Source organism: Schistocerca piceifrons, chromosome 3 (genome assembly GCF_021461385.2).
Source record: "Schistocerca piceifrons isolate TAMUIC-IGC-003096 chromosome 3, iqSchPice1.1, whole genome shotgun sequence".
Classification (NCBI taxonomy): domain Eukaryota; kingdom Metazoa; phylum Arthropoda; class Insecta; order Orthoptera; family Acrididae; genus Schistocerca; species Schistocerca piceifrons.
In genome coordinates, this window is record NC_060140.1 from 638,329,087 (window position 1) to 638,344,073 (window position 14,987).

Here is a 14,987-nt window from a genome sequence, read left to right on the forward strand (position 1 = left end):
ATACATCACATTGTCCGTGTTTCTGTTCGTAGAAGCCCGGCTTGCGCGGCGTTCGTCTTTTACCTTCTCTCAACCGTCTTAGAAGCATTTGTGTCTTCTGAAAAAAGCTGCTTTTGGTAGGTTTCCCTTCCGAACACGTTACCTCTGATGCTAGCGGACAATGCCAAAGTGGCTGACTTGGCCTGACGTTTTAATTTGAAGGTAGTCTCTACTGCCCTTGGTGAGCTAGGGTACTTTGTCCCCGTCGGCCGCTTGAAGGAAAGGAGTGGTGTCCCGCCTCATGCTCCGGTCCATTGGGACCCATGGCTGCCCTTGTTCGGCTGTTCGGTCTGGCTCCTGCCCTTCCCAATCTTTTAGTTTTTGTTATTCTGGTCCACAGGTCGTCGGTTCCTGAGATTTTGTCAGCTTGTCCGCGTTGCTAGTATTCTTGAGGTAATGGGGTGAGGAAACACCGGTCGGATGCAGAGAGTGGTTTCGTGTCGCATCACATATCCCGTGGGCCACCATCTGCTTTCTCCGCGGAGAAACTCACCCACCTTCACCCTCTTTATCTCTCTCTCACTTCCACGCGATTGTTTCTCTTGGTGCTATTGATTCTCGGTTATAGTCGAGTTTCTTAGGACTTGTTTTCTGTGTCCTTCCTCCCTGAGGACTCCTCCCGAATTGATGCACATGGGATAGAGGGACACATCACCTCATAGTTTGATCTCTTTAACCCCATCAGTCCAATCCAAATCCTTCCGAATACATGCTGTATCATTGCAAACGTCTCCAATAGCCGATTTTGCAAGTTGCACACTGAATTTGAGGGTATAGTGCTATTCGATACAAAGTTGTATTTTTAAGTTTCGACCGAGCGTATAGAAAAGGTTACAATAAATCAACAATACGGACCGCTGGCAGGTGAATATTTAGATCGAATATACTAAATTTCCTTGACAGGGTACAGCTTCTGTCCACAAACCATCATGGTCTCAGAAAACATGACTCGTGCGGAACTCAGCTTGCCCTTTTCTCACATGAGATCCTGCGAACCGCGGACGGAAGATAACAGGAGGATTCCATATTCCTAGATTTCCGTTAAGCATTTGACACAGTGCTGCACTGCCGTCTGTTAACAAAGGTACAAGCGTACGGATTAGGTTCCCAGGTGTGTGAGCGGTTTCAAGACTTCTTAAGCAACAGAACCAAGTATGTTGTTCTCGACGGTGAATGTTCATCAGAGGCAAAGATATCGGCAGGAGTGCCACAGGAATGTGTGATAAGACCGCCGTTATTATCTATTTAGATAAATGATCTGGCGCCCAGGGTAAGCAGCAGTTTGCTGATGATGCTGTGATGTACCGGAAGGTGTCGGCGGTGAGTGACTGTAGAGGATACAAAATGACTCAGACAAAATTTCTAGTTGGTATGATGAATGGCAGCTAGCTGTAAATGTATAAAAATGTACTGATGAGTGGGAAAAACAAACCCATAATCTTTGAGTACACTGTGAGGAGATTGCTGCCTGACACAGTCACTTCGATTACAAATGTACGCGTAACACTGCAAAGCAATCTGAAATAAAATGAGCGTATGAAAACTGCAGTAGGGCGAACGATCGACTTCGGTTTATTAGGAGCACTTTATGAAAGTGTGGCTCATCCGTAAAAGAGACCGCATACAGGACAATATTGCGACCCATCGTTGAGCACTGTTCAAGCGTTTGGGCTCCGCATCAGGCCTGATTATAGAAACAACATCAAAGCAACTCAGAGACGGGGGGCTAGATTTGTTACTGGCGCGTTCCAGCAACAGGCAAGAATTATGGAGATGCCTTTCGGACTAAAATGGGAATCCCTGGAGGGTAGTCGACTTTCTTTCTCAGGAACGCTATCGAGGATATTTCGAGAACCGACTTTTGAGGTTGACTGTAGAGCGACTCTACCGCCGCCAATGCACATTTTGCGTAAGGACCACGAAGATAATATTAGAGGGATTAGGGGCTCATGCGGAGGCATTTAGACAGTCGTTTCTCGCTCGCTCTATTTGTGAGTGAAACAGGAAAGGAAATGACAAGTAGTGGTAGGGGTACTCTCCGCCACGTACCTTACGGTGGCTTTCGGGGCATGTATATAGATGTAGATGTAGAATGTGACTTCCATTTCCATCGAACGTGTCGACAGGGAGCACGCCGAGTCAGAGTCATATCAGAAACAAAGTAGGACTCACTGGTTTTTATAAAAAACATAGTATCTGCAGAACCTTGTTCAAATCCGCTGTCGGCCATCCACATTTAGGTTTTCCGTGATTTTCCTAAATCGCTACAGACAAATTCCAGTATGTTACCTTTGAAAGGGCACGGCCGATCTCCTTCCCCATATTTGACACCATCCGAACTGGCGCTCCATCTCTAATGAGCTCGATGTCACCGACACGTTAAACTAGATTTTCCTTCTTCCTTCAGATACTCGTGGAACGTATGGCACATCGAATCACCGCCGATACCAAGGCTCTTATTGCTGGCAATCGCTACTACACTACCGGCCATTACAATTGCTGCACCAAGAAGAAATGCAGATGATAAACGGGTATTCATTGGACACATATATTATACTAGAACTGACATGTGATAACAGTTTCACGCAATTTGGGTGGTGAGAAATCAGTACCCACAAGAACTACCTCCGGCCGTAATAACGGCCTTGATACGCCTGGGAATTGAGTCAAACCGAACTTGGATGGCGTGTACAGGTACAGCTGCCCATGCAGCTTCAACACGATGCCACAGTTCATCAAGAGTAGTGACTGGCGTATTGTAACGAGCCAGTTGCTCGGCCACCATTGACCAGACGTTTTCAATTGGTGAGAGATCTGGAGAATGTGCTGGCTAGGGCAGTTGTCGAACATTTTCTGTATCCAGAAAGGACCGTACAGGACCTGCAACATACGGTCGTGCATTATCCTGATGAAATGTAGGGTTTCGCAGGGATCGAATGAAGGGTAGATCCACGGGTCGTCACACATCCGAAATGTAACGTCCACTGTTCAAAGTGCCGTCAATGCGAACAAGAGGTGACCGAGACGTGTAACCAATGGCACCCCATACCATCATGCCGGATGATACGCCAGTATGGCAATGACGATTACACGCTTCCAATGTGCGTTCACCGCGATGTCGCCAAACACGGATGCGACCATCATGATGCTGTAAACAGATCTTGGATTCATCCGAAAAAATGACGTTTTGCCATTCGTGCACCCAGGTTCGTCGTTGAGTACACCATTGCAGGCGCTCCTGTCTGTGATTCAGCGTCAAGGGTAACCGCAGCCATGGTCTCCGAGCTGGTAGTCCATGCTGCTGCAGACGTCGTCGAACTGTCCGTGCAGATGGTTGTTGTCTTGCAAACGTCCCCATCTGTTGACTCAGGGATCAAGACGTGGCTGCACGATCCGTTACAGCCATGTGGATAAGATGCCTGTCATCTCGACTGCTAGTGATACGAGGCCGTTGGGATCCAGCACGGCCATCCGTATTACCCTCCTGAACCCGCCGATTCCATATTCTGCTAACAGTCAGTGGATCTAGACCAACAGGAGCAGCAATGTCGCGATACGATAAACCGCAATCGCGATAGGCTACAATCCGACCTTTATCAAGGTCGGAAACGTAATGGTACGCATATCTCCTCCTTACACGAGGCATCACAACAACGTTTCACCACGCAACGCCGGTCAACTGCTGTTTGTGTATGAGAAATCGGTTGGAATCTTTCCTCATGTCAGCACGTTGTAGGTGTCGCCACCGGTGCCAACATTGTGTGAATGCTCTGAAAAGCTAATCATTAGCATATCACAGAATATTCTTCCTGTCGGTTAAATTTCGCGTCTGTAGCACGTCATCTTCGTGGTGTAGCAATTTTAATGGCCAGTAGTGTAGTAGACTAGGGTGGATACAGATTTCACATTGGATGATTTAACAGCTGGTAGTGCGTGTGCGCGGCACACACGGCTCACCTTGAAGCCGACGCTGGCGGTGGTGGAGCAGAAGTACTCGTCGGCCTGCGAGTCGAGCAGCAGCGTGAGGCCCAGCTGTGTGCCACGGCCGCGCGGTCGCAGCGGGAAGGCGCCCTCGTCCGTGCCGGGCGGGTAGCCGCCCTCGGGGGTCCAGTCCACCGGCGTGCCCGGGAACGTCACGTTCAGGTCCGACAGGTCGCGGCTGACGACCACATCGAAAACCAAGCGCTGCTCAGCCGACTACCCCACCCTTCACTGTCACAATGCACTAGTGACCGGTGTGCTGCCACACCATGAAAGGGACACGCAAGCATCCTCAAACCGGCAGAACGTAAGAGACGTCAAATTAATGTAAAGCATACAACTTGCTTCGATATGCGGTTCTTCTTCTTAATTTTTGGCAGATACGAGGACTGGTCAGCAAAGACTGAGAATGAGTGTTTCTCTGGCTTCTGCGACAGTTTTTTAACTCTACCATGAATATCTGAAGGAGCGGCTTTTCATGTACAATGACCAAAGCCTGTAGCACTCTCGTATCGGCACGTTGCTAATAACGCTCTATTTTTTAGAGCTGTCTGCATTTCGCATATCAAACAGTGGAAGTGACACGAGAAGAACAGTGCAGTGGAATAAAATTCTGTGTTCGTTTAAACCATACATCCACTGAAACTTACGAAAGCTGCAGCAGACATACGGTGAAGATGCACTACCTCCCGCAATAGTATTTAGGTAGTTCAGGGACTTCGAAGAAGCCGAAGGTGTCAGTGTTAAGCAAGGTGGACCTGGTGTTTCGGCTTCTGCTGTGACTGAAGTCAACGTCAACACGGGTGCTCTTATTGTCCGTGAGAACTGCCGGATAATATTACGGAACATCAATAAAGTGTTGAGAATTTCGTATAGAAGTGTCTTTACCATTGTGCATGGACATCTCCATACGACACATTTTTGTTTGATGCAACATCTGTCGATTCCCGAACAAAACGCTATGCGAATCGAGACAAGGCATGAGGTGCTGCGTCTCTTTTTTGATGGAGACGACGCGTGTCCGGAATCGATTATCACCAGTGACATCATTACGATCACGAAGGAAAACGAGCCAGCGCATGTGGAAATCGCCGGGTTCTCCAACACCAAAAAGGCGAAAGTTGTTCCGTCTGCAGAAAAAGTGAGGGTGATCAAATTTTTTACTGTCAGTCAATAATTTAGGAACATGCAGTTCCACCCCTAAACTGAGAAACCACATTGCAAGGAAACGACCAGAACGTCCTCCGACTGGGTGGTGATTTCTTAGTGAAAAAGCATGGGATGCAGTTACTGGCTCAGTTAAAATACCTGTGTACTACATCTGCCTTATTGCCCCGCTCTTGCACCCTGTGACTTGTTTTTATCCACATCACCCAGTGATCTCTATACAACCTGGATGTAGAAGTCTGGTCTCTGAATATAGAACTGCAGTTGTTGTTGTTGTGGTCTTCAGTCCTGAGACTGGTTTGATGCAGCTCTCCATGCTACTCTATCCTGTGCAAGCCTCTTCATCTCTCAGTACCTACTGCAACCTACATCCTTCTGAATCTGCTTAGTGTATTCATCTCTTGGTCTCCCTCTACGATTTTTACCCTCCACGCTGCCCTCCAATACTAAATTGGTGATCCCTTGATGCCTCAGAACATGTCCTACCAACCGATCCCTTCTTCTGGTCAAGTTGTGCCACAAACTTCTCTTCTCCCCAATCCTATTCAATACTTCCTCATTAGTTATGTGATCTACCCATCTAATCTTCAGCATTCTTCTGTAGCACCACATTTCGAAAGCTTCTATTCTCTTCTTCTCCAAACTATTTATCGTCCATGTTTCACTTCCATACATGGCTACACTCCATACGAATACTTTCAGAAATGACTTCCTGACACTTAAATCAATACTGGATGTTAACAAATTTCTCTTCTTCAGAAACGCTTTCCTTGCCATTGCCAGCCTACATTTTATATCCTCTCTACTTCGACCATCATCAGTTATTTTGCTCCCCAAATAGCAAAACTCCTTTACTACTTTAAGTGCCTCATTTCCTAATCTAATTCCCTCAGCATCACCCGACTTAATTAGACTACATTCCATTATCATTGTTTTGCTTTTGTTGATGTTCATCTTATATCCTCCTTTCAAGACAGTGTCCATTCCATTCAACTGCTCTTCCAAGTCCTTTGCTGTCTCTGACAGAATTACAATGTCATCGGCGAACCTCAAAGTTTTTACTTCTTCTCCATGAATTTTAATACCTACTCCGAATTTTTCTTTTGTTTCCTTTACTGCTTGCTCGATATACAGATTGAACAACATCGGGGAGAGGCTACAACCCTGTCTTACTCCCTTCCCAACCACTGCTTCCCTTTCATGTCCCTCGACTCTTATAACTGCCATCTGGTTTCTGTACAAATTGTAAATAGCCTTTCGCTCCCTGTATTTTACCCCTGCCACCTTTAGAATTTGAAAGAGAGTATTCCAGTCAACATTGTCAAAAGCTTTCTCTAAGTCTACAAATGCTAGAAACGTAGGTTTGCCTTTCCTTAATCTTTCTTCTAAGATAAGTCGTGAGGTCAGTATTGTCTCACGTGTTCCAGTGTTTCTACGGAATCCAAACTGATCTTCCCCAAGGTTGGCTTCTACTAGTTTTTCCATTCGTCTGTAAAGAATTCGTGTTAGTATTTTGCAGCTGTGACTTATTAAGCTTTCTTTGGGATTGGAATTATTATATTCTTCTTGAAGTCTGAGGGTATTTCGCCTGTTTCATACATCTTGCTCACCAGATGGTAGAGTTTTGTCAGGACTGGCTCTCCCAAGGCCGTCAGTAGTTCCAATGGAATATTGTCTACTCCGGGGGCCTTGTTTCGACTCAGGTCTTTCAGTGCTCTGTCAAACTCTTCACGCAGTATCTTATCTCCCATTTCATCTTCATCTACATCCTCTTCCATTTCCATAATATTGTCCTCAAGTACATCGCCCTTGTATAGACCCTCTATATACTCCTTCCACCTTTCTGCTTTCCCTTCTTTGCTTAGAACTGGGTTTCCATCTGAGCTCCTGATATTCATACAAGTCGTTCTCTTATCTCCAAAGGTCTCTTTAATTTTCCTGTATGCGGTATCTATCTTACCCCTAGTGAGATAGGCCTCTACATCCTTACATTTGTCCTCTAGCCATCCCTGCTTAGCCATTTTGCACTTCCTGTCGATCTCATTTTTGAGACGTTTGTATTACTTTTTGCCTGTTTCACTTACTGCATTTTTATATTTTCTCCTTTCATCAATTAAATTCAATATTTCTTCTGTTACCCAAGGATTTCTACTAGCCCTCGTCTTTTTACCTACTTGATCCTCTGCTGCCTTCACTACTTCATCCCTCAAAGCTACCCATTCTTCTTCTACTGTATTTATTTCCCCCATTCCTGTCAATTGCTCCCTTATGCTCCCCCTGAATCTCTGTACAACCTCTGGTTCTTTTAGTTTATCCAGGTCCCATCTCCTTAAATTCCCACCTTTTTGCAGTTTCTTCAGTTTTAATCTACAGTTCATAACCAATAGATTGTGGTCAGAGTCCACATCTGCCCCTGGAAATGTCTTACAATTTATAACCTGGTTCCTAAATCTCTGTCTTACCATTATATAATCTATCTGATACCTTTTAGTATCTCCAGGGTTCTTCCATGTATACAACCTTCTTTCATGATTCTTAAACCAAGTGTTAGTTATGATTATGTTGTGCTCTGTGCAAAATTCGACCAGGCGGCTTCCTCTTTCATTTCTGTCCCCCAATCCATATTCACCTACTATGTTTCCTTCTCTCCCTTTTCCTACACTCGAATTCCAGTCACCCATGACTATTAAATTTTCGTCTCCCTTCACAATCTGAATAATTTCTTTTATTTCATCATACATTTCTTCAATTTCTTCGTCATCTGCAGAGCTAGTTGGCATATAAACTTGTACTACTGTAGTAGGCGTGGGCTTCGTATCTATCTTGGCCACAATAATGCGTTCACTATGCTGTTTGTAGTAGCTTACCCGCATTCCTATTTTCCTATTCATTATTAAACCTACTCCTGCATTACCCCTATTTGATTTTGTGTTTATAACCCTGTAGTCACCTGACCAGAAGTCTTGTTCCTCCTGCCATCGAACTTCACTAATTCCCACTATATCTAACTTCAACCTATCCATTTCCCTTTTTAAATTTTCTAACCTACCTGCCCGATTAAGGGATCTGACATTCCACGCTCCGATCCGTAGAACGCCAGTTTTCTTTCTCCTGATAACGACATCCTCTTGAGTAGTCCCCGCCCGGAGATCCGAATGGGGGACTATTTTACCTCCGGAATATTTTACCCAAGAGGACGCCATCATCATGTAATCATACAGTAAAGCTGCATGCCCTCGGGAAAAATTACGGCTGTAGTTTCCCCTTGCTTTCAGCCGTTCGCAGTACCAGCACAGCAAGGCCGTTTTGGTTATTGTTACAAGGCCAGATCAGTCAATCATCCAGACTGTTGCCCTTGCAACTACTGAAAAGGCTGCTGCCCCTCTTCAGGAACCACACGTTTGTCTGGCCTCTCAACAGATACCCCTCCGTTGTGGTTGCACCTACGGTACGGCTATCTGTATCGCTGAGGCACGCAAGCCTCCCCACCAACGGCAAGGTCCATGGTTCACGTGCTTTGCATCGTCCGCCATATTGTAGTTTGGCAAACAAATCTCCATCAGTCTGCATGTGACAAAGAATTGCAGACTGATTTCTTGTTCTGAACTTTATGTCAACATATGAAGTAATGCTTATGAGGGAGAGGAATTGAAATGTATTTTCTTTTCTGTTCTAGTGACATTTCCTAGCAGCCATGTTGTAGTTTGGCAAGAAACTAAATGTGAGCATCTATGGCTGGCACGATAAAATGGCTGAAGTTCAACATCCAGGTAGCATAGATATCACTGAAATCACCTGACAAAGGATGGCCTGCACAATGTGTTCGAGAACCGCTAGAGATGCTATAAAAATGCTTCAAGTAGGAGGAAAGTACTTTGAAAAAGATCATGTAAAATCTGAAAATGATTAATAAACATCCGTTAGAATAAACGAGTTTCACGCTTTCTAGAACAGCCCCCGTAATATCTCAGAAATAGATAATATGGAATTAGTTCCTAATTCTGAATCTGTAAATTATTTTCATTGTATGGAGTTGTGTCAGGACTTTTCACAATTTCAGATCTCATATTTCAATGATTTGAGTAACTGAACCACAAATAATAAGATATCAAAGTTCGAATATTTAAAATTAATGTTATATTATTTTCGAGATTACTAAAATACTTCAATCAGTTAACTTAACATTTACAATGCTTTGTTACATCTGTACTATCAAGTCAATAATAACTTGAGATACTGTTTAATAGGAATGGCTGATACTGATGATGCTAAAGAGTATTGTGCGAGAGTTTTAAAAGTCACTGTCCACCACCTCCTCTCTTGCGGCTTTAGCATAAATTATAAAAGGCATAATGTAGGATTATGGAGACCTTCTTGTCTTGTACTGGTACAGAATTGGTCACCGTATGTATAGGCGTACAGCCACCATACTGTATTGCGTGTTTAATGAATTATCTGGTCGAGTCCATTTACATTTGAATAGAATTATTATTGGATTCAACACCGCCACTAACATTTGTTTTAAAGTGGTTTCCAGAAATAAATTTTAATTTCCATGGTGTAAAGAATCTGTTGTATATAACGAAAGCCCGATTAGCAGGTTACAAATTAACGTCATACACAAATTCACTCTTGTCCTAGTAGCTAGAATTTTTTAACTATTATTATTATTATTGCTCCTGATTAAGCATTTTACTTTAACAGCGTCTTCAGATCAAATCTGTGGTACACGCAACTAACATTAAATGATGGAATGAACTTCTACATATACAATGTTTAGAATAATTGTAGTAACGCGTAAGTTGATCACACATCTTATGGACACATAATATCTAGTCACAGTTTAAAACATCTTCGAAAACTAGGAGTCAGACTATACGTTTCTTTGATAAGTGCTGAGTAAGAACTGTTCGTTAGTAAATTAGTTTTATAGGATGTCTAAATTAATATTAGTCCGGCACCTTACCACTCCATAACTCCTACTCTTCCATGATTCATCCTCAGAGGTATTAATATATTACTTCAGTCATTCAGATCTACAAATTCATTAGGAACGTCTGAACACTCGTCGGCGAAAACCTACACGCACACACGAAGCTAAATAAGCAAAAGTAAACGTTTGCTACGTTGTGTACAGGTGTGAACACCGAACTAGACGAAGTCTGTAGGCAGCGTGTAATAAACACGGGTTATCTAACGATCCGTCTACAACAGATGGCGTACGAAACACGAGTAAACTCGGGATCTGTTTTCAATGTGTTTAAGAAACGAAGACTTTATGTAATGATCCATTTTAGCACAAGCCACGCATAAGTGCCACTCTGATATAAAGCTTATTGTAAAAATATGTAATCATTTCATATTTGTTGTACGCCGTTCACTACAGCCACATGGTGGCGGAAGATTTTCACTTTGTAATGAGCCGCACTGCGACAGCGAGTTTGATTTTTGATGGTGAGTAATGTGTTTTAACTCTGAGCACATACCGTGCATCCATCAGGTATGTAACCAACCTAAGAAGCACTAGTATTGCTCTAAACATTGTTCATATAAAAGTATTGTTTATACAAAAGTTGTGCTAAAGTGTGTTCCATACTTAGTTCTCTTTACCACACAGCTGATCTAAAGATGCTTTTAAAGCAAAACGCATGATCAGGAGCTATAGTAAAAAGTATATAGCTACCGAGACCGGAGTGTATCATTAAGCGAAAAATGGTCGCATACTACTTGAAAGACTCTTTGATAAACGTAATGAAGCATCTTATATTGAACAATATAACAACTTACGGATTCCTGAACAACAAATTACGATGTACTTTGTTGAATGAACAACAGATTCCTTCGTCCGTTATTGCCGGATTGAAGAGATCGTTACAATCTCTGGTTTCTCCGCCATATCGACAGACCACCAGCATCTCGTGGCACGGTTGTCCCACCTGTAAACAATACAACTCAAGCAATAGCTGTTCGTGGACAGATCCCGCTACAAGAATCGCACATGGTATGAATACACTATCTGATCAAAAGTATCCGAACACCTGTATGTGGACGTTTATACTCGGTGAGTCCACACTTCGCCTTTATGGCGGTCTGATCTCTGCTGGGGACACTTTCAATGAGGTGTCTGAATGTGTATGTAGAAATGGCAGCCCATTCTGCCTGAAGATCCGAAGCCAAATAAGGTAGTGACGTTGGGGTGTGGAGGGAAGACCCCGTAGTAACTCATGCCAAAGGTGTTCCATTACGTTCGGGTGGGGCCTCAGGGCGAACAGTCCGTTTCAGGAATGTTATTGTCCACCAACCGTTGCCTCACAGACGCTGCTTCATGACAGGGTGCATCGTTACGCTGTTCCTCTACTGTGCACATTGCGCAGTACTGTAAAATCTGTTCGTATCCTTCCGCATTTAGCGTTTTCAAGCGCAGCAAGAGGACCGACCCTAACTACGAGAAACACTCTCACACAGTAAGACCACCTCTTCCGCATTTCTCAGTTGGAATTACGCGTGATGTCAGATAACATTCCCGAGGCATTCGCCAGACCCGGAACTTTCTATCGGATTGCGACAGAGCTTAGCGTAATTCATCATTCCAAGTCACTCGTTTACAGTCATGCACTGTGCAGTGGCGTCGCACTTTACACCACCTCAAGCCCCGCTTGGCTTCGACTACAAGAACGTGTGGTTTATGATAACATTGTACGCCATTATTTGTAACTATCTACGCACATTGTGTTAGGTGGGCTGCTGGCAGCACTTTGGAACTCACGAGTGTTTCTTCTGCTGACTTCATGTGTCATGTGACTTTTTACAGTCACTTTCCACTATGATCAACGGTCCGTGTCCGTCAGTACATGACTTCTGCCTGGTTTTGGTTTAGCAGTGGTTGTTTCTTCGCATTTCCACTTAACAATCACCTTACCAACAGTCGACTTGGGCAGCTCTTTAGAACGGTTTAAACGTCCGTGGTGGTTCTGTTACTCAAGTGACAGTGACTAGTCCAGATTCGAAGTCACTCAGCTATCCTGGCTGACCCGTTCAGCTGTCACTGTTCCTCTACTGGCAACACTCCCCGTCTGCTTTCATAATGCCGGCCGTTGTGGCCGAGCGGTTCTAGGCACTTCAGTCTGGAACCGCGCGACCGCTAAGGCTGCAGGGTCGAATCCTGCCTCGGGCATGGATGTGTGTGATGTCCTTAGGTTAGTTAGGTTTAAGTCGTTCTAAGTTCTAGGGGACTGATGACCTCAGATGTTAAGTCTCACAGCGCTCAGAGCCATTTGAACCATTTGCTTTCATACTGGCGGGTCCATCACTCAAGATATCTAACGGTCTGTTCCACGTTTCTTGGAAGTGCGCAAATACTTTTGATCAGATAATGTACGTCGGAACCATATCGCTAGATTTTCGACGAAGGCATTGAAGTTTGTGAAACAAAAATCCAGATTACCGCATCTGTTTCCCTCAGTACAAGGTGTAAGAAATTTGTTTTTGTCCTGCCGCCTATGTGCAGTCTAACACACATGAAATGTACTCGCAATTGCGAATACAAACAATCATCATTTGCATAAGGGTATGACGACTGTGAAAATTTGTGCGGACCACGACTCAAACCCACATTTCCCGCTTCAAGCGAGTGATCGTCTCAACTGCATTGGCTATATGTGCACGACTCACGACCAGACCCAAACTTCCTTGTGTCGTCGTTCCAGCTTCACAACCTGTACTCGTCGACATGTTATGTAATTACCGTAGAGGGGAGGACATTTTTAATTGAAACTCGCTGCCTTGTTTCGACTGATAAATACGATATTCCAATGCCTGTGTTGCTAACATTTCTGAATATCCAGAAATTAGTTATCAGTTAACCTGCTCGATCCGTTTCCAAATACAGTTAAAATAGGGAGAGGTAAGATATTTTCGATCACATTTCAGAAAAGCTACAAGATCAAGATAGTTTCAACATCGGACGACCGATGTGACAGCATACGCATCTAAATTTCTGATTAAAATAATAGTCGGTAAAGAAAACCCCTTTCCTTTCAGAACTGATAAGTATGTCAAAGGATTAATTGTCATTTTGCGCTTAATTGTGGAATAAGTAGTTTATCTTGCGGATAAGAATAGCTATTACTCCTTTTTTCCCTTTTTCCAACTGAATTCAGCTACAAAAAGTGTCTAATACTTTGCATTATCTATAATATAAAGAGATGAACTAGAAAATAGTAAGGAACAGCTACAGAGTAAACCGTTGTATTGCAAAGTGGAATAAAGTGCTAAGAATCGTAATAAAAGTTGGAATAGGCTACAAAGGCGATTAAGCAACGTACAGAATCTGCAAAACACAAGTAGCAACAGTAAAAGAACAAAATAAAGTCTCTTTAGAAGGCTGTGAGAACGGGTTGCTGCCTATTGTCAGCACAACGTAACTCCTTACGTCGTAGAAGACAAGAAAGAAGTGATGGAAAACTCTAAGACTGAAATAAAATTATAAGTGAAGTATACACCAATTATGAATTTAGGAGATCAAAAAGCCATTCCATGAAAAGAAGAGAGACGGTACTACTGGATACAATGCCCAGGGAACGTAGTTCACAGCACAGAAAAGAATAAAATAAAAAAGACGTAACTAGTGAAGGGTTCAAAATGGTTCAAATGGATCTGAGCAGTATGGGACTTAACATCTGTAGTCATCAGTCCCCTAGAACTTAGAACTACTTAAACCTAACTAACCTAAGGACATTACACACATCTAAGCCCGAGGCAGGATTCGAACCTGCGACCGTAGCGGTCACGCGGTTCCAGACTGAAGCGCCTAGAACCGCTCGGCCACACCGGCCAGCCTAGTGAAGGGCACTGGCAACAAAACAAGTGAATCTCTATCAGTTAATCAGTGAAGTAATTTACGCCTGTCATAGGTAATTATACTACTGGTCAGTTTCTATCTTTCTCATTTCCTTAATCCATGTAATCAACTGACCACAAAAATTTTTAGAAACACTACAGAAGTTGTAATCCTCCTATAATGATATACATCCCCTACACACCCGCGATTGAGAGTGCGCAACGCGAACATCGTGGCTTGGTGATTATCGGAACGGAGTGCATCGCATTGGTCACGTGCCTCGACCGTCCTGAGTTGTTGCGTTTATGTGGAGACCAATAATATGAGTGCTGTGAAAGTGTTTATCACGTGACGCGGGTGTACGATACCGCGTCGTGAGATACACATCCCGGTACAGTGCTCTGTAGTTTTACGTTTACGTTAGTAGTGAATTGCGCCATGAAATGAAAATTACGCCATAAAATGAACTTTGAGAAAGGTTATTTTTCCGCTAAGGAAAAGCCAAAAGTGAAGAAGTAATTACAACTCTGTATATTAACTGTTTCATTGATCTGATGTCCTAGAAAATTTATATCTATTATATCTATGTATCGGTAGTGCATCTAAGTTAATGTACATCAATCGAACCGAAGCCAGCCTGAGCTATATTATTAACATATACAATGTGATCAGTGTAGGCAGAGTAATTTGTGGCTGACTAGATAATGTATCAAATAGCAAAAGAATTTGACTGTCGTTAATTTGTGACTGTACACCCAGTACTTGATGCACCTTTTGCAACTACTTCATTACAGCGTAAATCGAATAACATCTGGAAGAACCACTAAAATTTAGTTTATTTGCAAGTAACGTGACGCACCTTCTTCCAAGTAAGTGCAATGGGAAACGGTCTTCATATCATCATATGTCCATCTTACCTGTGATACGAGTCAATGTCAGTGTATGAAGGACATGTAATGGT

General features: G+C 43.4%; 1 protein-coding gene across 1 annotated transcript in view; it reads right to left on the reverse strand.

Annotated features, from left to right (window-relative positions):
* The window catches only part of LOC124788913 (pickpocket protein 28-like), a gene marked incomplete at its 5' end in the record, with an annotated part of 101,898 nt that overhangs the window by 40,004 nt on the left and 46,907 nt on the right, over positions 1 to 14,987 (reverse strand). The window contains 2 exons of the mRNA XM_047256195.1: positions 3,997 to 4,198; positions 10,975 to 11,123. Coding sequence (XP_047112151.1) covers positions 3,997 to 4,198; positions 10,975 to 11,123 — 351 coding nt within the window. The remainder of the gene's footprint in view (positions 1 to 3,996; positions 4,199 to 10,974; positions 11,124 to 14,987) is intronic.